At 40.4% G+C, this 24,255-nt stretch overlaps 3 protein-coding genes across 4 annotated transcripts; 2 read left to right on the forward strand and 1 right to left on the reverse strand.

Annotated features, from left to right (window-relative positions):
* The first annotated feature begins 122 nt into the window (after nucleotides 1-122).
* Nucleotides 123-7,659, forward strand: stau1 (staufen double-stranded RNA binding protein 1). Of its 2 annotated transcripts, none has more exons than XM_070841787.1 (15): nucleotides 123-292; nucleotides 1,974-2,288; nucleotides 2,677-2,798; nucleotides 2,929-3,085; nucleotides 3,200-3,356; nucleotides 3,483-3,654; nucleotides 3,764-3,859; nucleotides 4,008-4,220; nucleotides 4,309-4,452; nucleotides 4,554-4,700; nucleotides 4,800-4,875; nucleotides 4,987-5,306; nucleotides 5,397-5,519; nucleotides 6,205-6,284; nucleotides 6,871-7,659. In XM_070841787.1, exons 2-15 carry the CDS (start codon nucleotides 2,096-2,098, stop codon nucleotides 6,956-6,958), a joined length of 2,088 nt encoding a protein of 695 aa, XP_070697888.1. In that variant the 5' UTR covers nucleotides 123-292; nucleotides 1,974-2,095; the 3' UTR covers nucleotides 6,959-7,659. The 2 variants fall into 2 exon arrangements, with proteins under 2 accessions (XP_070697888.1, XP_070697896.1); XM_070841795.1 differs by having other exon boundaries at nucleotides 2,929-3,073.
* A 1,757-nt stretch (nucleotides 7,660-9,416) lies between these two features.
* rdh20 (retinol dehydrogenase 20) lies at nucleotides 9,417-11,853 on the reverse strand. Its single transcript, XM_070841808.1, has 5 exons — nucleotides 11,401-11,853; nucleotides 10,493-10,591; nucleotides 10,150-10,295; nucleotides 9,615-9,746; nucleotides 9,417-9,537 (listed from the first exon to the last, which is right to left on the reverse strand). The coding sequence occupies exons 1-5, from the start codon at nucleotides 11,851-11,853 to the stop codon at nucleotides 9,417-9,419; spliced, it is 951 nt and encodes a 316-aa protein (XP_070697909.1).
* Nucleotides 11,854-15,087: 3,234 nt separating this feature from the next.
* On the forward strand, nucleotides 15,088-18,854 carry LOC139219410 (somatomedin-B and thrombospondin type-1 domain-containing protein). Its single transcript, XM_070851244.1, has 5 exons — nucleotides 15,088-15,319; nucleotides 15,761-15,952; nucleotides 16,927-17,005; nucleotides 17,111-17,293; nucleotides 18,737-18,854. Exons 1-5 carry the CDS (start codon nucleotides 15,088-15,090, stop codon nucleotides 18,852-18,854), a joined length of 804 nt encoding a protein of 267 aa, XP_070707345.1.
* The last annotated feature ends 5,401 nt before the right edge of the window (nucleotides 18,855-24,255 follow it).

Here is a 24,255-nt window from a genome sequence, read left to right on the forward strand (position 1 = left end):
TAGTTGCAGTTATATATTAAGAAAAGAATAAAGCCTCTTCACCAGCCACCAAATCCTGCATTATTTTGGAAGTACTTCCTGCCTGTCGATGTCACTTCCTGCAGAGAGAATCTAGATAGAGCCATTCTCTTTAGTGTTTGCCCTGTTCTCCCAATGTCCATCTCCTCACCGCCCGTATTTTGATTAAAAATAGCACAGACTGACTCTTGAAACTGGCCATTAATAGAAGCAAACGACAATAAATCAGCGTGTACTATGGAGTAACTAAAAACCGAACAAAAGGAACGAAGAGGTGAGGTTTATTTCGTGCAGTGACTTATTGAGGGTCGGGGTTAGCTAGCTAGCAAATTCACCGGCTGTTCCCTGAGTCCCTGGGAATTAACGACACGTTTAATTAAAACATAAGCTGCTGTCAGGTGCTGTTGTTGATGTGCTGTGAGTGCAGCTTCCTTGAGACATTATTGCTACAGTAATTCTACGTGTTCAAGTTCATTTTTAGCAGAGGTTGTCCCATGATGTCCATCCCTGCCTCTTTAGCTAGTAAGCTAGCGCTAGTTGGCTAACGTGGTTCCTCCGGGAAGCACCGGGTAGCTCTGGAAAGCTACCAAGCGGCCTGATTTAATGCAGAGCCAGTTAATGTCCTACTGACAATAACACTTGCTACTTAAACCTTTTCACACACGATCAAAGCACTAGGATTTATACGAGTCCAGTGACGTGACAGGCGTTTTCCTGTATGTACTTTTGCACGCCTTTAAAGCGCCGTGTTTGCACCCTTAGCTTCTCCTGCCGGCCAACCTTACAAAACTAGTACGTTTTAAGATGACATTTTACTATTAGCTTAGTAAGTAGTGTGCAGCAAACAGTTATGAGCACGGGGTACATGTTAAAATCAGCTGTTAAATCACAGTTAGCGGTGGCTCCAAGGGCCCCTACAGCACCCAGACTGCAGGCGAGGCGACACCTCTGAACCGTGAACACCTTGAATGAGAACAAAGTAATTAGGATTATTGTTTGGATTAACAGCGTCCTTAATGGACAACCAGGGTAACGCAAAATGCTGCTGAGGAAGCCAAGCTAATGTTGGTTTGCCACCCATCTGCTTGCATTGTTTGGCTGTGACTGATGAAAGCAATACAGCTGTCTATTTAAAGTTGACATGTGGGGTGGTGCCCAGTGTTGGGACCCAACACAGATCACTACCTGTAGGATCTGTTTGCTAAGAAAAACATACAGTATTTTGACACCTTCATGACTGTCAATGCTTAGTTGTTCTGAACTGCTGCCAAATGAATGATTTCATAGTGAAACTTAAAACTCGTTGATCAACTGTGTCACTATTACCACAGGTGGAATATCTTCTAGAAATGTTGTCTTCACGGTCAGTTTTTGCACAAAGGCTAAGCATGTTAGCAGTTGTGACCAATGACTGCAGTGCAGAAAGCTGAACAGAAAGATTCATCTTATTGTTCATTTCCCACGCCCTGCTACTTTCTGTGGTAAAGTAACAAAACCACTTTCTATGTAGCCTTCCTCATTTGGACTGCAGTGTCCTTCTACTGTAGCCACACAACCTAGAATATCACATCAGTTGACTAATGTAGCTCAAATGTTATCCTGTAACGGAGAATACAGTCTAACACTGTATTGATGTTACATGGTGTTATTTTCGACCTGTGAAGCTCAGTGGTTAGCGGTGTTGTCTCACAGCAAGAAGGTGCTGGTGTCCTCCAACAATCCAAACATGTGCAGGTTGAATTGGACACGAAATTGTTCAAAGATGTGAATGTGGTTGTCTTTGTTTGTCAGGCATGTGAAAGGCACCCTGTCAGGGGGATTACTCCTTGTCCTGGGGCCTCCAGCATCTGTGGCAGGGTCTTCTTTTCTCAGATGAATTGACATAATGGTGTAATGTTCTTCATATGCTGAAATGGGCATATCTAACTTGCTTGTCTTATATCCTCGCTTTCCAGGTAGCGCTTACACTCAGACCTCCTCAATAAACAGTTCCTCCCACTTTGGCATTCACCATCGCTGCACTACATAGTTCTTATCTTGACCTCAGCCTACATTTGACTAAGCTAGATCAGCAAGGATGTCCCAGCTCCAGTTTCAGTGTCCGGCTAGCCCCATGCCTGCTACCTCTGCCCCACTGCAGTTGGGGCAGCCACAGCCTGGCTACAGCATCCCTTGTGCCTCAGGCACCCTGCCCTCGGAGAGCGCTAGCCAGCCTGTCCGGAGCTCCGCTCTCCCAGCGGGCTCAGCCACTCCCTACAATACCACCACAGGTTTGTTTTATTCATTTTTTTCATCGCTGTCATTAATTTTTTTCATGTATAGTAAAATACTACTTTTTGTTTAGCCACTTACTTTAGAATATCATGTTTTTCTTTCTTTTTGATTTTCTTTTAAGGCTTGAAAAAGCATACATTGGGTATTTGTTAGATTAACATTTTGTATTTCACACCCATATTCTCTATATTGTACTGTCGATGTACGTCACAGCCACTGCAGTTGAAATATTTATGATGTTATGCTTCTCGTACGCTGCATGTTGTTCTCCGACTCTTTGTGTATTTGTTGTCGGACTTTGGGACTAAGAACAACCTTTAGTTGATGATCAGATTTATTTGCTTAGCTGTGGATATTTTGGATCAAATTTTTGCTTTTTCACAGTATCTAACATGGCAAACCCTAAAGAGAAGACACCCATGTGTTTGGTGAATGAGTTAGCCCGTTTCAACAAGATCCAACCTGAGTATAAGCTGCTTTGTGAGCAAGGACCAGCTCACTCCAAGGTACTTTGAAAGTAGTTTTTTCAGACAAACCATTCATGTAACATTATCTATGCTGTTGTCGCCCTTTGTCACAAATTCATGCAGGTGATGTAGAACCTATTGTATTTCCTCTCTTTCCTGCCTTGGTCAGATTTTCTCAGTTAGGCTCACACTGGGAGATCAGCACTGGGAGGCAGAGGGGACCAGCATCAAGAAAGCCCAGCATTCCGCTGCTGCATCTGCCCTCGCTGAGACAACACTTCCCAAGCCCACCGTGAGGACGCCCCGCAACACAGGCAAGAACCCAGGTGGGCTCTTCCCACTGGCTCTGTCACAGTCTCTTACTAATGCCTGATGCCGCTTTGGCGAGACTTTGCTGATATATAGTTTTATCTTTGGTTTCCTTTGTGTTGCCCTTGCAGTAGATGGCATGACACATACCATGGAGTTAAATGCACTATGTATGAAGCTTGGTAAAAAGCCTATGTATAAACCCATTGACCCCTACCCGGGCATGAGACCACCAAACTTCAACTACAATGTCCGGGCTCCAGGACCTTATCAGCGCTCTATGCAACAGTGAGTTTACTTTATGTGGACATTAGGGGAAAAAATCTTCCAGTTTGTGTAGATTTTGAATAACTTCTTGAAGGCTGTTTTTTCTAGATGGAAGAAACCGTTGTATTTGACTTTTTTTGTGCCCAGGTACTACTACCCATTTCCTCCAGTGGGACCAATGTTATACCACATGGAGCTTTCCATCGGAGGACAGCAGTTTATTGGGAAGGGACGCACACGGCAGCTAGCCAAACATGACGCTGCTGCCAAAGCCCTGAAAGTGCTGCACAAGGAGCCAATATTGCAACAGTTGCCTGTGGTGAGAAAAGAAGTGCACACTCAGCATGAAACAGAGCTAGAAAGTCTTTGCGCAATTGTATTCAGTCTTATTGCTCTTATTTCATTAATATACTTTCTGCCCTTGACAGATGAATGGCGAGCCCGAGGAGGAGAACCTCAACAAATCCGAAATCAGTCAAGTGTTTGAAATTGCACTTAAACGCAACTTACCTGTCAATTTTGAGGTGATTTATACTGTTATTTTTTATAAATATGTAGATATATATGTGTGTGTGTGTGTGATATATAAAAAGATATATGAGCCCAGTTTCTTATCCACATCAGTAGGAACACAAATGCTCCACATCATGATTTTCCACTGTTGTATTCCAGGTTTTAAAGGAAGAAGGGCCTCCCCACATGAAGAGTTTTGTAGTGTGTGTAACTGTGGGGGAGTTCACTGGTGAGGGCGAAGGAAAGAGTAAAAAGATTGCCAAGAAGCTGGCGGCAGCAGCGGTGCTAGGGGAGCTGAAGAGGTTACCTCATATACCCAGTGTGGAAAAGACGCTGCCACGCATCAAAAAGAAAACCAAATCCATCATCAAGGTAATGTATCCATTGAGGAGGAATAAGAATAATGTGAACAGACCCCAAGACTCTTCATTAAGTGACGCTTAACCTTTCACGCCAACAGCTGCAGACCAGTCCAGAATACGGTCAGGGTATGAATCCCATCAGCCGCCTGGCTCAGATCCAGCAGGCCAAGAAGGAGAAGGAACCGGAGTACAGCATGGTGACAGAGAGAGGTCTACCTCGGCGCAGGGAGTTCGTTATGCAGGTGATTTGACAGCAACTGAGGCAGCATGACTTGTCCAACATCTGTTATTGTTAATTCTTCACCCACTCAGATGTTTGGTTGCTGTGTGTTTTCTGGTACAGGTGACGGTGTGCGGCCAGACTGCAGAGGGAATGGGACCTAGTAAGAAGGTGGCCAAGAGAAACGCAGCAGAGAAAATGCTGGAGCTCTTGGGATATAAAGTGCCTCAGCCTCAGCCCCCTAAACCGGCACTCAAAACTGATGAAAAGGTGCTGCTACACCTTCATCAAGCAAGTCTTGTAAACATGGCCAACTATAGTTAACCTTCATCCTTCATATACATATATTGTTTTTTTTTTAATATTTAGACCCCAGTGAAAAAACCTGGTGATGGGCGCAAAGTGACCTTCTTTGAACCTGGCTCTGTAGAGGAGGTGACATTGGGTAAGTGTCAATATATCTACTAGACTCCTGTATTTGGTCATATTGTTTCATTTATTATATTGTTTTTTTTGCGTGCTAAGGGGCCTTTGCAAATGTCTTGAAATCTTGAAGGTTCCAAGGAGGAGGACTTCCGCCTGCCTTACCTGAGCCACCAGCAGCTGCCTGCAGGTATCTTGCCCATGGTCCCTGAGGTGGCTCAAGCAGTCGGGATGTGCCAAGGATCCCAGGCCAAGGACTACAGTAGAGCTATGCCCAACCCAGGCAAGGCCACAATCACTGCCATGATTGCCAACGAGCTGCTTTACGCAGGGGCGTCCCTGACTGCTGAGACTATCCTGAAGAACAAAAATAACTTGAACCAACTGCCCCACGGACCCCTCACCAGGCCTTCAGAACAGCTCAGCTATCTTGCATCCGTGCAGGGCCTGCAGGTAACCTGCCAGCATATTCTCCTTTGTACTAGTGTGCATTTTGGACTCAAAAATTGTAAAAATTAAGTGAAATATTTTCATTGCTTGCAGGTGGAGTACAAAGATTTCCCCAAAAACAATAAGAATGAGTTTGTGTCACTGATTAACTGCTCCTCCCAGCCACCGCTCATCAGTCACGGCATTGGGAAAGATGTAGAATCTTGTCACGATATGGTGAGTTTTGCAATTTATCCCTGCGGTTTAATAATTGTCTTTAACAGCTTCATGTTATCTGCCAAAACTTACAATGCGAGGAATCACATTATGTGAGAAGAAAAAAACATGCCATCCAAAAATCCACCAGTAATGTAGCAGCAACTTTGGTGACAAGATGAAATGAAGATGAAAGAAATCACAGAATAAGTATTGTCACTCACAATAACTTCATTCAATGTTAACAAAGCAGGGAGGGATATTTTACATGTTTTATGAGTGTTCTTGGCTGTATTTTTAGCTGCCAAATGTGTATTGTTCACCTTGTTTCCATAATAGTCTGCACCCCTCTATGAGCAGCTGTGGGACCAGACAAACAAGCTTTCTAGAATGTTTTTTTTCCAAAAATATAGATATGTTTCCTAACTGAACATCAAGAACATACCATGAAATGGATTAATGATAAATCTTAGGAGGGTGAGTGTAGCCATGAACACGTGACCAAAAAGAGACCATGCACCATTATAATTACACAGTGGGCACCCATTTGTTTCCAAAATGTAAGTTATTTTTTGAAGAATTATGAAGAATATACCTGCTACCAAGACAATGTAGCTCTACTTCCCAGGGTGGTACTCAAATTTAGTAGTTTTTGCCTCTTGAAAATATTCACTGCTGTAACCTATTCTGTTCTTCACCTCTCTAGGCTGCACTGAATATACTCAAGTTGCTCTCAGAGTTGGACCAGCAGTCAAATGAAAGGACGGGAAATGGACCAGTCTCTCGGTAAGCTGTGACATCCACCGCCTCTCCTCTTGTAGCGTTGTAGTGTTTACACTTTCATTCCACTAATAACGAAAACGACAAATCAGTCAGAATAGAAATGCTGTATGAAAACACTTCATTCAGCATAAAATGGCTTTTGTTGTTTCACACTCACCGATGCTCTCCCAACAATTTTTCAAGTGGTGCATGTTTCCCAGGGTACCTTAGGAGATAATTTATTACATTTTGTAACATAAGTGGAACTTTCAGCTTTTGCTTAACTACTCTGGTTGTATTATACAACTGTTAGAAACGGTTGTCTGAGTGCTAATTGCATGGCTCTACTGCTGTAGCTGAGTACTTTCAAGCACTCATCAGGCTTTTATTTTTTCAAAAGCCTGCCCATGTCAAGGGTTGGATTTGGTGTTTTGCATGTCTTTTCCTGATTGTTTCTTATGTAAACAGCATATCGGATCTTTTTATTCAGTGCAAATGTAAATACTTGAAAGGAGTACATTCCGGCTGAATAAACACTGGTGCATGCAATGAAGGAATATTTGGGGGTTAACGTTTAACAGTGACGATATATTTCATTTATTTTCCACAGGTGTGGCAAGCAGGAAATGGAAGGTGACTTGCACCTCAAACAGGCTAACTCAAGCACATTGGCACAGACCCTGGATGGCACTGTTTAGATGATCAGGTTTGGTTGTCTGTAAAAGCACTAGAGAAAACTCAGACACTGTGTTCTTGGTCAGTTTTTGAAGGCCACAGGAAGCTTTGGGCACTGTAGGCTCTGAACCATCACTGTTCATATTCATTGATCCAAAATGGTCACAGTTAAACAAGATTGATCGGAAAAGATGGCGTCTTCCCCTTGATGTTGTTTAATTGTACACAGTATTTATTTTGTCGAGTTGTAGAAAAAGTAGCTGCATCCTAGTCAATGAATTGGGGGTTTACTTGATGGAAAAAATGATTATGCGGTTAACTGTGAACTGTTTTGTTTTGCCTAGAACTCGTTTCCTCTCTGTTCTACTAACACTTGTTTTTAAGTCTTTTATGTTTTATCCCCCGCGGAGGTAGTTCATTAAAAAGATCTTGTAAAGGTTCGGACCTCATCTTTGTCTAGGGTGCAGCTGGCGAACCTCTGTTGATTTTCCTAGAGTGCTTTATATCAACAACCAGTGTTATCGACATTACCATGTAGGGCCGGGAAGAATCTCTGACTAAATGTACCGTGTGATGTAATGTGACGTTGTCTCTGCTGTGTGTGGCAGAGACGTTTCCCTGTTACGTCAGTTTCCCTGATACTCCCCTTTCCTCTCTTATGTCAACCTCCCTTTCTCTCGCCGCTCCCCATGGTAATTAAACGTGCTTACGTGCACAAAACAAAGACTTCTGTTAACTTGTCTTTTTCTTTACCAGTGGTGGAATATATAACTGAGAAGCTTTAGGTTATCTGGGGCTGTACGAATATTCAGTATTATCATTTATTAACTTTCACTGCTATCATATTGTGTCAACTTTTGCTAAATTACTGTTTTCCAAATCAATTATTCCAATAAATTTAAGAAAAAACTAACAAAGTTAGTCATTAAAGTTGTGTTTTCAGTCTGGTAACAGCAAGTGCAGTTAAAGAATTCAGTCGATAGTAGTGAAAGTCATGAACACTGGATTAGTCGCATGTGTTAATGTAACCTGTAGGTCCCTTTTGCTCAGGTTGGCAGTTTGAATCCGGCCCTGGAAAGGCGGACTCCGCCACTGACAACGAAAGCTATTGAGAGGTAATTCCAGACCGTAAAACAAATTGAATCAAAAATGGGGGTTTCATTTCATTAAAATTGAAAGGATATAAACTAGGAAGTGTTTTACACATTTTCTGTTGTAGTCAAACACTTGATTGCATTTAGCATCTATTTGATTATTTAACATATTGTTTTGTACACATTTAGCCATATCATGATATTAATCAATATTAGGAAAAGTCCTAGATATTGTTTAAATACTGCTCACCCCTGGGGTCCAGTGAAGGTCCGACGATCGTCTGAATTTGATTCTGCTTATCAAAATCTGGTTGTGACTTTTGTGATAATATTTGAGTTTTAAAATAAACACGAAAGGGTCTAAATTTGAATCAGAATGTAACAAAGCTACTAATTGTATCACCATTGTTGTATAATGAGGTATTCAATAGTCTCTATGCAAAGTTTGCCTGTTTTCATTTTTATCTCCGAAGTTGGAGCTCACTCTGGGACATTAGGAGTACGAGTAGAGACGTTTCAAACGGTACATTCTTACATTATGCTGTAGGACATGATTCATCATTAGTCATACTTGCATGAAAATATTTTTGGCCAGTGATTATGTTTATGTACCATTTTCACTGCTGTCTTATGAGATTAGCCACACTTCACCGCAGGGAGAGTGCAATAGGTCCAGATGGGCCCTGAAAGGTCCTCGCGGTTTGTTTGTTTTTAGCATCAGTGAGTGAAAATGAAAACGTTCCTCGAATAAATTATCGGAAATTATACTTAAAGCATTTCCAATTCAGAACTAGTTCTAATTACCCAAATCTGAGTGATGGCATCATTACATTTATTACATTACATTTATTAACAACACAACGCAGCATCACATCAGCCAGTGTGTTTTCTATTTGTCAATCATTTTATTTTATATTATAGTGATAATAACAATAATAATACACGATACAGCACAATGTTCTTGTAAGTTACAGATATTAAAGTCTTCCTTTCCCCTTTTGGTCAGTCCAGGATTCAGTCACCTTGTAATTTCACAGGTTTAAGGTGAAAATGGTTACAAGAGGCTTTAAAGTTGAATCTGAACATTACCGAAATGTTTTTGGGGTGCTGATGACCACTTGGCTGAGTCGTCATCGAATACACGCTTCTGAATGATCAGTCTCAAAATCTAAAGCCCCCTCCGTTTGGCCTCCTCACTGCTTCTTACCATCCACATGTTATTGAACCCCGGCTGTAGCTGTTTGGTCCACTGTTTTGCAGGCAGGCAGAAGGATTTTTTTTTGTCTTTTGTTGCATCATTTGATAGATCATAAACCCTTTGAACGACATTTGATTTTAATTTAAAGGATCTGACTCCCAAAGCTGTCTAAACTGTACTTGGGTGTGATTATGCAGCCTTAACGAGGCTATTAGACGCTTGTCTCTTCCTGCTGTCAATGAAGGGGTACATGCACTTGTCAGACCCCATGAAACGATACGTGACCACGTTGGATTCCCATGGCAACAATCTGAAAGAAGAATGAAGAAGCGCTTAAAGATTAACTCATGGCCTTTGATTAATTTGAAGGTGTGGCTTTGTGCTTACGCTCTGGAGATGACGGGCAGGTAGGTGAGGCGAGGGATGCACACTAATGGTTGGTCTACCAGGATGGCATTCATGGCCTGCTCAACACAGTACTGGGGCTCCAGGGGGCATAAGAGCAGTTCCACTTCCTCCCTATTAGTGGCACCAAAGGACAAATGGGCTGTCACTTACGAGTAAATATGCAGCGTTTTGACAGGGAACCCGTGCTCAAGCATAAGCAGCCACTCTAACAGAATGCTTACCCAGGTCAGCGCTCCCTTATTCATGTTCCTACAGTAGTATACAGGAATTTAGAATATGAACAGATTACCCCACTATCATATTTCAGCATTTTTCATTAATAAAAAAAACACAAACATCACCTCACAGAATGATGAATATTGTGTGAATAATGAATATTGGATGTGTTAGGTAAACGGGTTATAATCAAAACATCAGCAGTTTCACATTTTGTTATATTCAAGAAGTACAGTTTAATGATGGGATGTGATTCTAAAGCCAATAATAACAGTGTGTGAGTATTTCATTGACGTACCGTATCTTGCAGCCTTCAAACATGCCCGTGTCGACGATATAAGGGCACACAAGAGTGGTCTTCACGCCTTCAACGCCCTCAGCCAGCAGCTCGTGGGCCAAAGACTCGTGGAAGCCCACAGCAGCAAACTTACTGGCGCAGTAATCCTGTCTCGGAACAAAAATCAAAATTTGTTTACTGTGTCTCACTGAATATTTGCAAGATTATTTGCAATTTGGCAGACCTGCGCAGACTGCTGTTTTCATGTGTTTGAGTTTGTATCTTCATTTGTGTGAAAGACTGTGACTATAAAGCTGTCGTATCTTAGTGTTGCAGAGATTTTTTTTCTCCCTCCTTGGTTCACCTCAACGCAAGCTGTGCTGAAGAGGCCGAGGACGCTGGCGATGGTCACGATGTGTCCATGATTCTGGGCCTTCATCTGAGGGAGGAAGGCCTTCACTGTCTGAGGCACACACACACACACACACACACCACACACACATGTAGTTATGTTGCACCAGGTTATTACGAGGCAATAAAACGTGCAGTGTTCATATGACTTGTAGTGACTTAAATGTTGCTCAATGTGAAGGAAGCTTATGTTGCACGAGCAGCTTCATATTAAGAGGATTTTTGTGGGAATCCTGCAGTCCTCAGTGTGAAGGGGATAAAGCTATTAACGCCATACATTTTACATGTCATGTGTCACACTATGCACAATAACCTGCTCTGTATGGCAGCTGATGCTGATGAGATTATATACATTGTGAAATTGAAAACCTTCTCTAAATATCAGTCAGAGCTCAATCATTGTCTGCGTACTTAAAAAGTGTGCACATTTAACTGATTTCACTATGAAAGTTTTTTCTGTTCATGCACAATTTAAAGAACTCAATATTTGGCCGTCATTTACAGCAAGAGTTACTGATCGGGGCATATGACCATGACTTATTCCTGTACCGTACTAAGAAAAGGAGTTATTGTTCTAGCTTAGAGGATTAATATGACAGTTACAGTTCACAGGTTTTATCTTAAGTACCTGTGCTGATTAAGTGCCACCAGCCACAGACATACAGTATAGACTGTCTGTGACATCTATACTTTATCTATAGCTGGCCTCCAACTAATAGGAGATTTTATAGAAGTCAAGGGGAGCTGGATTTCCTGTCTTGTCTTAAGAATGTTTACCTACACCTCTGAGAGGCTTCAACACTTCAGGTGTGATGGTTGAAATGTCATCAACACATTTCATATTGAGTAAAGAGTTCTCACCCAGAACAGGGCGTGACAGTTGACCTTCATGGTCCTCTCCATTAGCTCATCAGGACAGTCTAGCATGCGCTCCCCAGCCACCACCCCAGCATTGTTCACCAGCATAGTAACGTCCCGGCCCAGGTCTTTTCGCACAAGGTCTGCGTTGCGATACACGTCCTCCCTGTTGGTCACATCCACGGTGTAGGTGTACGCCTTACCCCCCATCTCATGCACCAGCTTGGCTGTCTGCTCATTGGTGCTGCTGTCGATGTCCCACAGCACCACTTCTGCCCCATGCTTGGTGAATTCCTGAGCAAAGAGACGTCCCAGGCCGCCGCCTGATCCGGTAATCAGCACCAGCTCGCCATCAATGGGCTTGGTGCGTGGGCGCATGACGAGCCGCACAGAATTTCGCAGGATGAAGTAAATCACATCCAGCAGCATCATCTGGAGGTCCATTAGAAAAATCATGTTGCTCTACTTTACTGCTGATGGTCGTGAATATTATAACAAGTGTCTCAGTAACCTACAATTGATTAGACTTTACACCGGTCACCAGTAAAGGTGTGCTTTCCTACTGCCTGTCTAAGTGCTAGATTGTGTGAGAGCAGAGGATGCAGACAGCCAAGCTGGTGTTTCCCTCCTTCTGTGACCCTCAACCTCCAGCCATGGTTTATTTAAACACTTTCCTCCCGGATTAGAGGAAATACCTTGAGCTCCTAATAAAACCGTGTTTGTTGAAAGCGATGAATGTATGCATTTTCACCATTACTGTGGAAAATAACATGTGCCAGACGGCATTACACAGAGTTAAAGATGCTTGAAGCTTCAGGGTCTTTGTAGATCATTATTCAAAGTTCACAGCTTGCTCACCATGTGCACGTGTAACTCTTGCATAGCATGTACACAGATGTACATACAACACCTCTGAATATTACTACATATAACTATACGAACTGCTTGCAGGTTTATGGAGATTATATCTTTAAAATATCTGCTTTTTATTTGTGTAATCATTTGAGTTTATCTCTATGGTCTCTCAGTATAAACAAAAGGCAGAGGATGAGGCGGAATGATACTGTACGTGCTTACGTTGAGGTAAAGAGATGAATCATCACGCCTGACTTGAAATGAGACAAATTGGTGATTTTTCACCATGCGTTTCTATCATGTAATTATAGTCATAATTATCCCCTACAGTATCCAAAAATTATCATGTCAGTGGCTTTTACAGGCGGCAGCGTGATAAAGAATTAGGAAGCAAATTCATCCCTAATTGTGGAAGGATCTCAATGCAGCGTATTCCTGATGTGAAACTAGAAAGATTCTACATATTGATAAATTCCAGGCACAGCTGTACCAGTGTCAAGCATACCAGAAAATAATGAAGAGGACTAATGAGTGTTTTATATATTTCTAAGTAATACAGAAGTAAGACAGTGAGAATGAGGAGCTACAAATTACGTACAAATACTCCAAACCTTACAGATCCCGAAATATCTTGTACATGTGCGTGAGGACAGTGCAGTGGCTCAGAGGTTGTAGTTGAGCAGTGAGTTAAAGGTTTTGGATCAGTGTTCAGTGAAGAAACGCTATTCAAGGACATGGTTCCAGGTTCTGCTCTATAGAATAGTCCACTGCATATTAAACGAGAACATAAGGAGATTATGTGTGTGTAAACTGTAAATCTCTGCATTGTTTCTTATGTCCCGAGAACGCTGCCTGTTGTGTATCAAGTTCTTGTTCTCTGTAGGTGAACACTGCCAGCCTTGTTTACTCCCTATATTGGTATGTGGGTCATATTTAGAGAATCATACAAGTGACTCTGTGTATTTGTAGATGACAATGAACCTGCAGAGACTCAAAACAGCTTGAGAGGGCAAATCTGTCACAATAATCATCTGCTATTATTGTCAGTTATGTTATTGTTGCATCTTATGAGTAATGTAAAGATCATCTGTTTTTATATGCTGTCTACTCAAAGGAAACGTTAGATACAATGACAACATTTTAACCCAGTGGGGGCTTTATATCTCAGATAAATATTTCTATTTCTAAAATACAGAGTACATTTACAGAAATGGGTCAAGGCTGTAAGAAGGAGGTTAGTCTAAATACTGCCAAGAATTTTGGCCTACTGTGATTTGTTGAGCAACACTTGGAAACGGCAGCAAAGATCACATCATAGTGAGTGCTTTGAATGTAGTGGTAATACCTGAATTCTGGCATGCAGATCAAGTGATGTGGATCCAGTGTGGAGCTGTGTTTGATTGATTGCCTGCCAGTTTCCTCCGTTGGATGTGCCATAAAAATAATACAAGTTAGGCTGTAGCGTAGTGTTGGGTTCAACCCTGGGCATCTATCTGCCTTTTGTGAACTGAGTTTCTTGAATCTGTGTAACTTTTCACCTTTTTTGAACATAAAAAAACTTTTCTTTTCTCGCTAAAAAGATCTGTTGAAATGAGAAATGTAAGAACATGAGAGAGGCTGTGGGTACTCGTATGGACTGTGGCTGCATCCACTTAGTGCTGACTGCAGTAAATGAACACGGCCCTCATCTCTGCAAGCTACACAGTTTTGTAGACACACATGGGATACACGTCTTTATGTGTGTGGCAGTGCATATATGTCTCCCTCTGCCATACAGCATGATTGTTAGTCTTGATATTGTGGTGTTTCGAGCAGCATTATCATTCTCTGAGCTCCACCCATCTCCCCCTCTTTCTGTTCCTGTCATGTCCCTCTACACACACAGTAGAAGGCTACTGGGAATCTTAGTTTGAGCAGAGGCCTGCACTGTCCGCACTGTTGTTCTTTTTGCATGAATAACCTCGGCCATAGGAGTTTCATTAATCCACTCTTTTCACATGTTGAGGCACACATGGGCCTGGGAAGCTGGCAGCTTCACCAGCAGATTGAGTGAGAGAGAGAAAAAGGCAGTGAAAGAATTTAAGCAAACAGACATTTATTTTACTGTATTTTTGCAAGTGAAGGTGGATTGTGACACATTCTGTCTTTTCGTTTCCCTTTGTTTTTCTCCACATTTTACCGATAATTTCAACAGAAAGTGTAATACACCATGCAAATGCGGCTCAGTGCAGGGTCTGTATCTTACTTTTTATTCTGTTTCTGCTCCTCAGCACCCACAATCAGGGGTGCAGCTGTCTTTATCTCTTTTATATCATACTTCTTTTCTGTACAGAGCATTGTGGCGACATTACTACTGTAGTATTCACAGACAATTCACGGCGGGCTAATGGTTAAAGTATTCTAAAGCAGGACAACCTTTATCAAAAAAATTAAAGTACAGAGAGGAGAGACTTCTGTCTTTTCAGTTTTCTGTCATGATGCTTGGACAAGATGAGGTAATAAATCAACTGTACAATAAAATCAAGAATTCTGATTTATACATTAGATCTAATAGTTAGATAATAGCCTAAATGATCTTACATTAGTGACATTAAATGTGATTGGCCTACTGTCTGTTGCTCAGTCTAGCACCTTACTTTACCTACAGTGGTGAACTGTTCCTTTAAGAGATGCACAGTGTACACATGAATCATTTCCAGCTCACCGGTCAGAGCTTCACCTCCCGTGCTGACCCGACTGACCACAGATCACAGGAGTTCATCTGTGGACTTTTAAGGACTTTAAAACAATCCTCTGGAGGGTAACTCCAGGCGGGAGTTACTTGTTGAAGTCGTGATGACAGTCTGGAGGCGCAGCTCAGTCCCTTTGGTGTGTCTCGGAGTGTCTTTATTCCTCGTCGGTCCCTGTCAGTCGGGATGTCGGGAAACGCGTCAGTGTTGCACCGGCCGCGACCCGTCATGCATCAGCAAAGGATGGAGATCCGACCGGTCCTACGGCACCTGCTACTGCGACCAAGCCTGTGTGTCCACCCTGGACTGCTGCCACGACTATGAGACAGCCTGTCCCGGTGGGTTTGTGATGATGAGAAAAGTTTTTATCACAATTCAAACTCTAGGGGAATTGCTCTCATTACAGTCCAGTGTGATGCTATTAGTCAAGTTTGTGAGTTGAAGACTTGTTCCTCCCCTTTGATTATAAATGACACCATATGCATCAGGCAAAAACTTAAATAACAAAATTATAGAATTAACAAAATTCTCTTATTATTTGTATTAAAAGCCACATGTTTATGTATGTGAGGGCTCGGTGGCTTTAAACAAACCCAAACTGGCAAAGTGTCACAGTGATGTATTGTATCTACCTCAACTAACCCCCTCCAAACAAACCTAGTGAAGCCTGACATCCAGTTTCCTGTGCCTACAGTGTCATTGCAATTTTCTAATGTGCAATCTTAATCCACAGATGTATGACAACTGTTGCTGCTTATGCCCTGTCTCTGTCCCCTCAGCGGTGTCCTGCGTGGTGAGTGAGTGGACCGAGTGGTCGGGCTGTGCCGAGCCCTGCAGGGCCACAGTTCGCAGGCGGAGCAGGATGGTTCTGCAGGAACCGCTCAATGCAGGCAAACCCTGTCCCCATGTGGAGGAGCACGCTGGCTGTGCAGAGTACTGGTCGCAGCAAGGGCACTGTCACAACTCACTGGGTGAGAAACGTCTACCTGGATCCCTCCACACACACACACACCCATGGGATCATCACTTTAGTGTCTGACATTCTTCAATAATCAGAGTTGTTGTTAGTACTTAATGCTATTATCCTACCCACCTGAAGACAGCTCATCCACTGAGTCATACAGTGTGTGTGTATATTAACACAATGTGTGGCCCTGAAAGTAATTACATGAAAAATATGACTTAAAGGGCCACTAAAGTAAACAGTTATTCTAAAGTGCGATTAGACCAGTTGATGTCTCAAATTAATAGCTGAGACCAGAGACTAGAATCTCTTAGACTTTGGCAATGTCAAAGATGAACACCCACATCTGATGAACAGAACAGAAGACAGATCATTATATATGTGATCCATCAGTAATTAGATGTAATGTAATGTAACATTATTGGTGATTTCTAGGAGGATGTTCAGTGAAACAGCAAAACAAAAGAGTTTTTCATTGCTGCCTTGTTATTTTAGATTCATCAACAGTATTAAACAGACAGTCAACATCTAGACTTACTGAATATAAAAGTTGTGATACTTGTGCAGCCTTTAATCATTTGATTAACAAGTATTTTAACATTCAGAAGATTCGACCTTGAATTCACAATAAAGAGTGTTTAAAAGCTCTGATGTCACTTTGTAAGGATTGTAAGTATTTGTACAAGTGCACTTAATACAGCAATGTTATTATGAATTTATGTTTCACTTTCAAATAGTGTGGAGATACTGATGCAAGAGGTCTTCACAGATACTGCAGTAGTATATGTAGTGTGAAGTCTAAAAGAAGTCACATATCTTAAGATGTTTATGTTTCTTAAATGTAACATAAGTCAAACAAAATGTAAATTCAAGAGTGCATAAAATGAGCCGCCAGAGAATCCTACCTTTTAAATGTATAAAGCTCAGTGTTGCATCATATGGTCACATGTAATGTTCTCATCACGGATGATCCCTCCGCAGTCCCAGCGCTTATTATCACGGGTGGCTATGGCAACGCCAGGAAGAAAAGAGACATCCCTGACGGCAGCGACATTATAGGGTAACGTGTTCAAAGAGTCGAGAAAAATGTGGAATAACGCTCACTTTCTCCTTTGATCTGTTCTCACGTATCGTCGATATGTCTGCGTGTGTTTGTGTAAAACAGGTATTGTGTCCAGTTTCAGCTGACCTCTCTGACAAATGGATGCCAGCAGAGTGCGGGCCCACACACTCAGTGGATGCAGTACCTGAGGGAGGGGCACCATGTGTGTGTCGAGTGCCAGCCACCTGCTCTCGCTGCTGGACAGACTCACTGTGCCGGAGACGGAGAGGAAAATGAGGAAGACAGGCAAGTGTGAAACAAATAAAGATATGGCTCATCAGATTATTATCATGTTTCTTCCATTAAAACATTGTCACATCACATCTTACTGCTTGCTTTTTTCACTGTTGTAAAAATAAAAGTTTGACAGTTAACGTTCTTTGAATTTAGAAAGCCTCACAGATTTAAGCTTGTGTTGTTCAGTTAATGACCATAAGAGATAAAGTATTTGTTTTTAAAGCTCAACTAAGGGTTTAATCAACCATGAAATTAACTTGAAGTTCATTTTTCTCATATGTAAAAAAAACTTCGCTACACTAATGAAGGTGACCTTTCCGTCTCACTCTATGGCAGAGCCAAGTAGTTAGTTCTGTTATTATCAGCTAAAAGCAATATACCACATGAAAGTAATTGCAACTATTCTTACTCATATTATTCTTACTTGATGATCAAAAAATTGGTGGCAATATTCACACAGAAAAAATGTTACAAAATATCACCATTTGTTTTGTTTGCTTACAAATGCTTATGCAGTCATTTGTTTGTTTGGTGCACTATGCACAGGAAATGTGAACATAATGTAGTTTGGATATAATCTTCTGAACCCTACATTGTCGTCACCTCGCTCCAGTTGAACCGGAAATTTACCTGTTTTTGTTCATGGAACAGCACTTACACATTATTGCAGCAGTGATTTACTATAGGAGGACAATAATCAGAGAAAAGTCAACAAAGACATGAAGAGACTAATGAAATTGTTATATTCTCTATCAGCTGCCAAAGAGTAATCTAGCTGTCTAGCTGCTGGTAGGCAGATTTTATTACTTTATTACTAGCTGTCTATCTTCCTTTCTTTTTGCTAAGCTAAGCTAACCAGCAGCTAACTGTGGCGTCACATTTACTACACACACATCTTCTCCTCTAACTCTCAACAAGAAAGCAAATCATTGTTCCAAAATGTAGAACTACTTTTAAGGCACCACAAGTGTTGATATTTTCTGTAATTGCATTGTTAATAAAAAATAGATGCCACAGGGAACCTTTAATTCCAAGATATGTTAAACTTAAATTTAACCATATCATATCCACAGGGGGCATGTTTTTGAGTGGGCTTATATTTCAATTTAAAGGGAGTATATTAGCAGATATATGTGCTTATCTGTACAGCCAACAAATATTGTCAAATATTGTGCCCTGGCACTTGTGACACAATATCTGTGTCTGTATTTTGAGAGATGCAGTGATTAATAAAGTAACGATATGTAGATGAATTATGATGGGACAGCATGGGTCACATTTCCAAGTCTTGTTTTTGTTTGTTTTTCATCCCAGACCACTGATCTACACCCCATCTCCCAAATGTGATTGGGAATAGTGAATACTTCCACTAGATGGCAATATTGTTTATCCCTTGGATTGAAAGAGAAATCTTGTGACCACTAACTGTTCCTCCCTCCCTCCTTCCTGCAGAAGACAGTCTCTCCAGTGGCAGGCGGTGGGAAACCCTCGATGCAGGGGTGTGTGGAGGCGTGTAGGGAGGCTGGAGGCCTGCTCCTGCCCAACAGCCCACAGCTTCCTCTTCATCTAACCTTCTCCTTGCTTCTAATAGCTCCCCTCCTGTACATATTTACACAGATACATGTATTAAGAACAATCTCCCAGTATTATAAACCCGTTCAATTTGAGAGTGCTGGTCAATGCCTAATAGTGCATTTTTGGTTGTAATGACCAAATTTAATGTTCTCCAGAAGCACATGTAACTGCATATAAATATTTTATTGATATGGCTGAATGTGTGCCAATGCAAATTCCTATTTCCTAGTCAGAATATAATAGGCTACATTTACTGCCCTTACTGCACAACACCAACTTTAATAATACATATTCCTTTTTTTTTTGATTCACAAAAAGTGAGTGAATGATACATTTATAAAAATGAAAGTCAGCAATTCCTAATCAAAATGTAAAGTGATCTGATTTATTTCATTTTGAGTCATCCAAGGGAAATGTTGCTTTTCTTAAGAAATAGAAATATCTTGGGACATTGAGACACTTTTTTTTACATGACAAGTACTGGCTCTGTGTGAATCACAACCAGTCACAACGGCAAGTTACAACATGCACTGAACAATAGAACATTTATACAGAAACAACAGCATAGAAATTCAACAGGTAAAAATGTTGTTGCTTTTTTTTTTTTTTTTTTTACAAAACAGACAGCCTCGGGACCTACAAACAACATTGTATAAGAGCTGGCTAAGTTTCGTTCAAATATCTTTTTTTAATTCCCTGGAAACAGTGTACTTTACAAAGACTGATGGCTTAGGCAAGGTTGGGGTCAATTCCACTGAGAGCTTAAAACGTAGAAAAAATATAGTTTATGTTTTAAATTTGTACTAGGTTTTAATTTGTCTCATGCTCTAATACTGGTTTCTTTTATAGTGTCATGTGTGATGTTTTACTCCATCAAGGCATCCTGAATCGACCCCAACCCTGTAATACAGTGTTAGATTCAGAGGATGTGGAATTGGGCTACTTGCTAAAGCAGTGGTTCTCACTGGGTTTTGGAAACTACCATATGTCCTTGAAAAGGGTCCTAACAAAAATGACAAAGACTTTTACCTCTTTACAGATAAATTTAGCAGCTAGTGTGACAACCAAATCCTATTTTAAGTTGCAACTAAATGCATTTACTGTACAGTTGGGTGTCTCATTATGGAAAATCTTGAGAAGCTGTGCTCTTCATCGTAATTTGTATCAATATATGAGAAATAAAACAATTCATTTGAGTGAATTTTCTTCATTAAGCATGATGGTTTAGTCCTTTGATTCACATCAGAATTTCTCCACAGGGATCTCAGTGAAATGAAAAGCTTTTTTTAGACTATTAGATTTCATTAATTTGAATGGCTCCCTTGGAGATGGAGAGGAGTTAACTACCCAATCAACATAAAAACATAAAAACATTGATGACTTGTAAAAAAAAAAAAAAAATAGTACATCTCTTATATTATGGTGGTATCATGTCACAGTATCACAGTCTGGTTATCAAATCACAACATCATGCTTGATGTTTCTTTGCACTACCTTGTCTAAAAGCTTAAGGGTATCATGAGTATCAGGATTTCAATACTTGTGTTTGTATGTATGCATATGGGTGCGCATTTGTGTGATATTTGCCCATAATAAATGTTAGTTCTCTACAATAGTGCTTGCTGCCTATTTGTGGAATATTGATTGTCATCATTGTTGAGAGATCTTTCAGTGAAAAATGGTCCCTGACTACCGTAATATATAGAAAACCTAAATTATGGGATAGAAGCTCACGTGATGCTTCATGAGAGATTGCATGATCTGAATGCCCTTTATCTTTGTGTTGAAATAAAACTTAATTTACCAGTTTTTTCATGATGTAATAAACTCAGATGGACATGTCTGACTGAAATTTGGTTCTTCACAACTTCAAGAAACAGTTTAAACTCTTCATGATTTAGGTGTAACAAAGTTAAACAAAACTGAAATGTTTGGCATACATTGGCCTTGACTTCTCATGAGGCAAAGATAAATATGCAATGAAGGAACTAACATCCAATCCATCTATGAAGCAAATGTTTCTCTTGTTGAGACTGATGTCATTTAAGCAAAGTCATTTTAAGCTAAATAAGATGGGCAAGCTTGCAAGTTTATCATGTGTGAAGTATTAAGGAACAAATTGATTAATGTCAATTAAAGGAGCAGACATTCATAGCGTGTTTTTGGGGGAGACTGTTACAAATTATTTAAGCTTAATATCTGCAGTCAATTGTAGTGGCTCATTTCCAAAATAAAATCATTTTGTTTGGGAACACCTCTTTGCAGATGATACTTAAGTTTATGTCTGAAATCCCTTTTTTGTGAACATAGCTTATAATATTAGCAGATACTTTTGTTTATATGCAACAAAGGACGATGAGAAATTTTACTTGAATAGAAAAAAGGATGTTGTGAGTCATAGTTTATTTCCGAGCTGACACTGTAAGGTTACATAAAAATGATTTGTCACTAGTTTAAACCACTCACGCTTGCCTAATTATGTGGTGCGTGCTAAATAAGATTCATAAAATGCCCTTCCCATCCCTCTGTGCACAGCTGTAAATGAAGCCGTTCTTCAAAGATTAAATGTGTGCTAATGTAATCTTAATTTTTCATGTGATTAGAGATCTCTTGATATTACAATCTGTTTTACTGCTGCATGTTAGGATCAGAACTGCAGATAGAATATGGAGAAAACAAAAGCAGGGTTCCCCCGACATGCATACATTCATTTCGGAAACAGTTCATTCTTTTCCATTAAGCAGCAGCCCCGCTGCTCTAATGCCCTGGCTTTACAGCAGTCATACACACACACACACACACACACACAGAGTTCCCTCTGCCTCTCACAGTCATTGCTATTCCTTTCACACCTCTGCTCCTCTCACTATGGGAGAGCAATATGAAATGGTTCAACTCTGTGATTATAACAGGAAATTAAATCAAGGTTTGTGATTAGACACATTACATCTTTTTATGTCGATCACCTTCTGTTGATTTTTGAATCAAATTTTACTCAACACATGCATTCATGATAGTACGAGGACCTTTTATTTGTAGGTTTTTCCAAATATATTTGTGTTTGCTTGATTAGTTTTCTTTGAGTATGTTTCGTTCTCAGTGAGGCTCTTCTTCACTTATCTCATTAACACTGGAGAAAGGTGGGATGACATAAGACATTATATTTTTACAAATTTTTACAGGCATTTCAGTGACATTGTACCTTTACACTTGGAATCAGATTTCAAGGGATTGACGGAGCAACAACAAACAGTAGTCTCTACACTAAGTCTGCTCATGTTAGCACGGATGCACAGTTCATTTCAATATATGTTTAAATTCACATTTATGAGGTTGAGATTACGATGAAGACCATGTCAGCACGTTTTTCCCTGTCTATGCAGTGTGAAGTGTATAGCCACTCTTGTAATATCTTGTTTTAACAGTGTTAAGTGACCACTTTAACAGTGGTAACTTTACATTATTTGTCACCGTGGTTTTTATTCTATGTTACTGACAATTATTTTATGATTTTATTTTTTTGTTATTGTAGTTTTGCTACATGAAACAATTTGGGCTGCATGTTTGTATTAAAGGGGCTTATATAAATGTTATTATACAAAAGTTGAGTTTATTTGCTATGTAAGGCCGTTTCTCTCTGCTAACAAAAACAAACAAATAGATGATAGAGAACGCAATTTGGGGGAATTGTAGTATTTATGGGATGCTACAAAGATTTTAAATGTAAACATAACAATCTACAAAGTCCTTACATTATAATGTTGCTTTTACATAGTACTTATAAATATGCACATTGAGGAGTGGCTCTGATGAAATGTGACTATTGTGCAAACGTGTCACTTTATGGATACATGCCTGTGTGTCATCTTGTATATGTTGAGTATATGTAACATGCAACCAGACCTTCTCGCCCCAATTAACAAACTGTTGCTGAGCTGCAGCCTTTGAGGACAGCTGCTGTCACTATGGAAACTAAATGTATCCTGAAGATTGTCTTTCATACCTGCACGTATCTGAAATGGGTGTGTGTGCTCATGCAGGGTTTCATCAGGTCGGGCATTTACAACTGACTTATGGTTAAGTTTACCAGGTTGTGTATATTCAGTGCTATTTAAGTTTATTTTGACAATTTAAGGAACAAAGTAGAGATGGACCCACCCCCCACCCCCCCTCCCACTCTCAATATCAAATACATGCATATCCCATTATCTGAGAGTGTGCTCTCTTTGGCTGCTTTCATGTTGGTCAAAGGAAGGCCAATGCATGCTGAACATGTGTTACTGAAATCTTAAGTTTATGTCAGTAATCATATGCTGTCAACATAAAAACTATATTAGAAGATTTTCATATATTTAATTTTAAAAGCATCGCATGTTTTTATAAGTTGAACGGTTGGGTGCATGCATGCTTCTAAAATGTGCGCTTTATGCAGCAATCAAGCTTATTATTTCTGGCTGTTATGTTAGCCCATATCAAAAATTCTTGGTCCACTACTATCCTTTATGAATGATACTGAGGTGCTAAGACAATATTCACTGGTCAAGATTTGAAAGTATCATCCATTCTCACCATGACATGATAACACAGGGGATAGCAAAATACTGTTCAAGAATGAGCGCTCATTATAATAGACGACAGGCTGAAGTCTCTGATAACTGCAGCCTCTTTGCCAACACAGTGAACCTTATACAGGATTACTCTTCACATATGATTATGACACAGCAGACTAGCTTATCACATATTTCTATAAGGAACTTTCTCTTATCTATATAAAAATAAATCAGGTAAGACAATCTCAAGAGTGTGTTTACATGAATCACCATTAGATCATCCATCAACATTCACTCTCACTCACACACATGCACACACACACACTTATATGCAGACCCCTACAAATGTAAATGACTAAGGCCAGTTTGGGAATGGAGGGCACAAGTAAGTAGCTTATAGGCTTCTAGGTCCTCTCCTGTATCTCCAAGACTACAAAATGAACTGGGACTCAGTAATGGGATAGTGGGCAGCTAGGATTTCTTTCCTGGATATTATCGAGATAACTCTGCTTCCACAGGGATCTCTGAACACACCAGATGGCTACCCGGAAGTGCTCCTTTGTTTTGTGGATGTGTAATACCGCTAATAGGAATGAGTTGAAGGAGGGGCAGTGACATTCTCCAATTTAGAAGTGTTTTTCTCCCAGAGTATTCACCACATATGTTCATCCTGAGCTTAATGCTCAATAGCATGCTCAGGTAATTTGTCATTTGAAATGTTTCAGTGAGACCCTTTGTCTCTCTGTCTTGCTTTGTTTCTGGCTTATAGTGTTTTTAGCCTATCCAGAGTCTCCATCACAAACACTCTGGCCCCAGTTTCCTGTTTATTTCTGCTTCACTTGTACC

Source organism: Pempheris klunzingeri, chromosome 2 (genome assembly GCF_042242105.1).
Source record: "Pempheris klunzingeri isolate RE-2024b chromosome 2, fPemKlu1.hap1, whole genome shotgun sequence".
Taxonomy (NCBI): Eukaryota; Metazoa; Chordata; class Actinopteri; order Acropomatiformes; family Pempheridae; genus Pempheris; species Pempheris klunzingeri.

Excerpts from the sequence above, each read along its gene's own strand:
- stau1 (XM_070841787.1), top strand. The coding sequence starts at position 2,096 with ATGTCCCAGCTCCAGTTTCAGTGTCCGGCTAGCCCCATGCCTGCTACC. Across the intron at positions 3,860-4,007 it reads ACTTACCTGTCAATTTTGAG|GTTTTAAAGGAAGAAGGGCC; the intron begins GTGATTTATACT and ends GTTGTATTCCAG. Across the intron at positions 4,453-4,553 it reads GCAGGGAGTTCGTTATGCAG|GTGACGGTGTGCGGCCAGAC; the intron begins GTGATTTGACAG and ends TTTCTGGTACAG.
- rdh20 (XM_070841808.1), bottom strand. The coding sequence starts at position 11,853 with ATGATTTTTCTAATGGACCTCCAGATGATGCTGCTGGATGTGATTTAC. Across the intron at positions 10,592-11,400 it reads ACTGTCACGCCCTGTTCTGG|ACAGTGAAGGCCTTCCTCCC; the intron begins GTGAGAACTCTT and ends TGTGTGCCTCAG. Across the intron at positions 9,538-9,614 it reads CTGCCCGTCATCTCCAGAGC|ATTGTTGCCATGGGAATCCA; the intron begins GTAAGCACAAAG and ends TTCTTCTTTCAG.
- LOC139219410 (XM_070851244.1), top strand. The coding sequence starts at position 15,088 with ATGACAGTCTGGAGGCGCAGCTCAGTCCCTTTGGTGTGTCTCGGAGTG. Across the intron at positions 15,320-15,760 it reads CTATGAGACAGCCTGTCCCG|CGGTGTCCTGCGTGGTGAGT; the intron begins GTGGGTTTGTGA and ends CTGTCCCCTCAG. Across the intron at positions 15,953-16,926 it reads GCACTGTCACAACTCACTGG|TCCCAGCGCTTATTATCACG; the intron begins GTGAGAAACGTC and ends ATCCCTCCGCAG.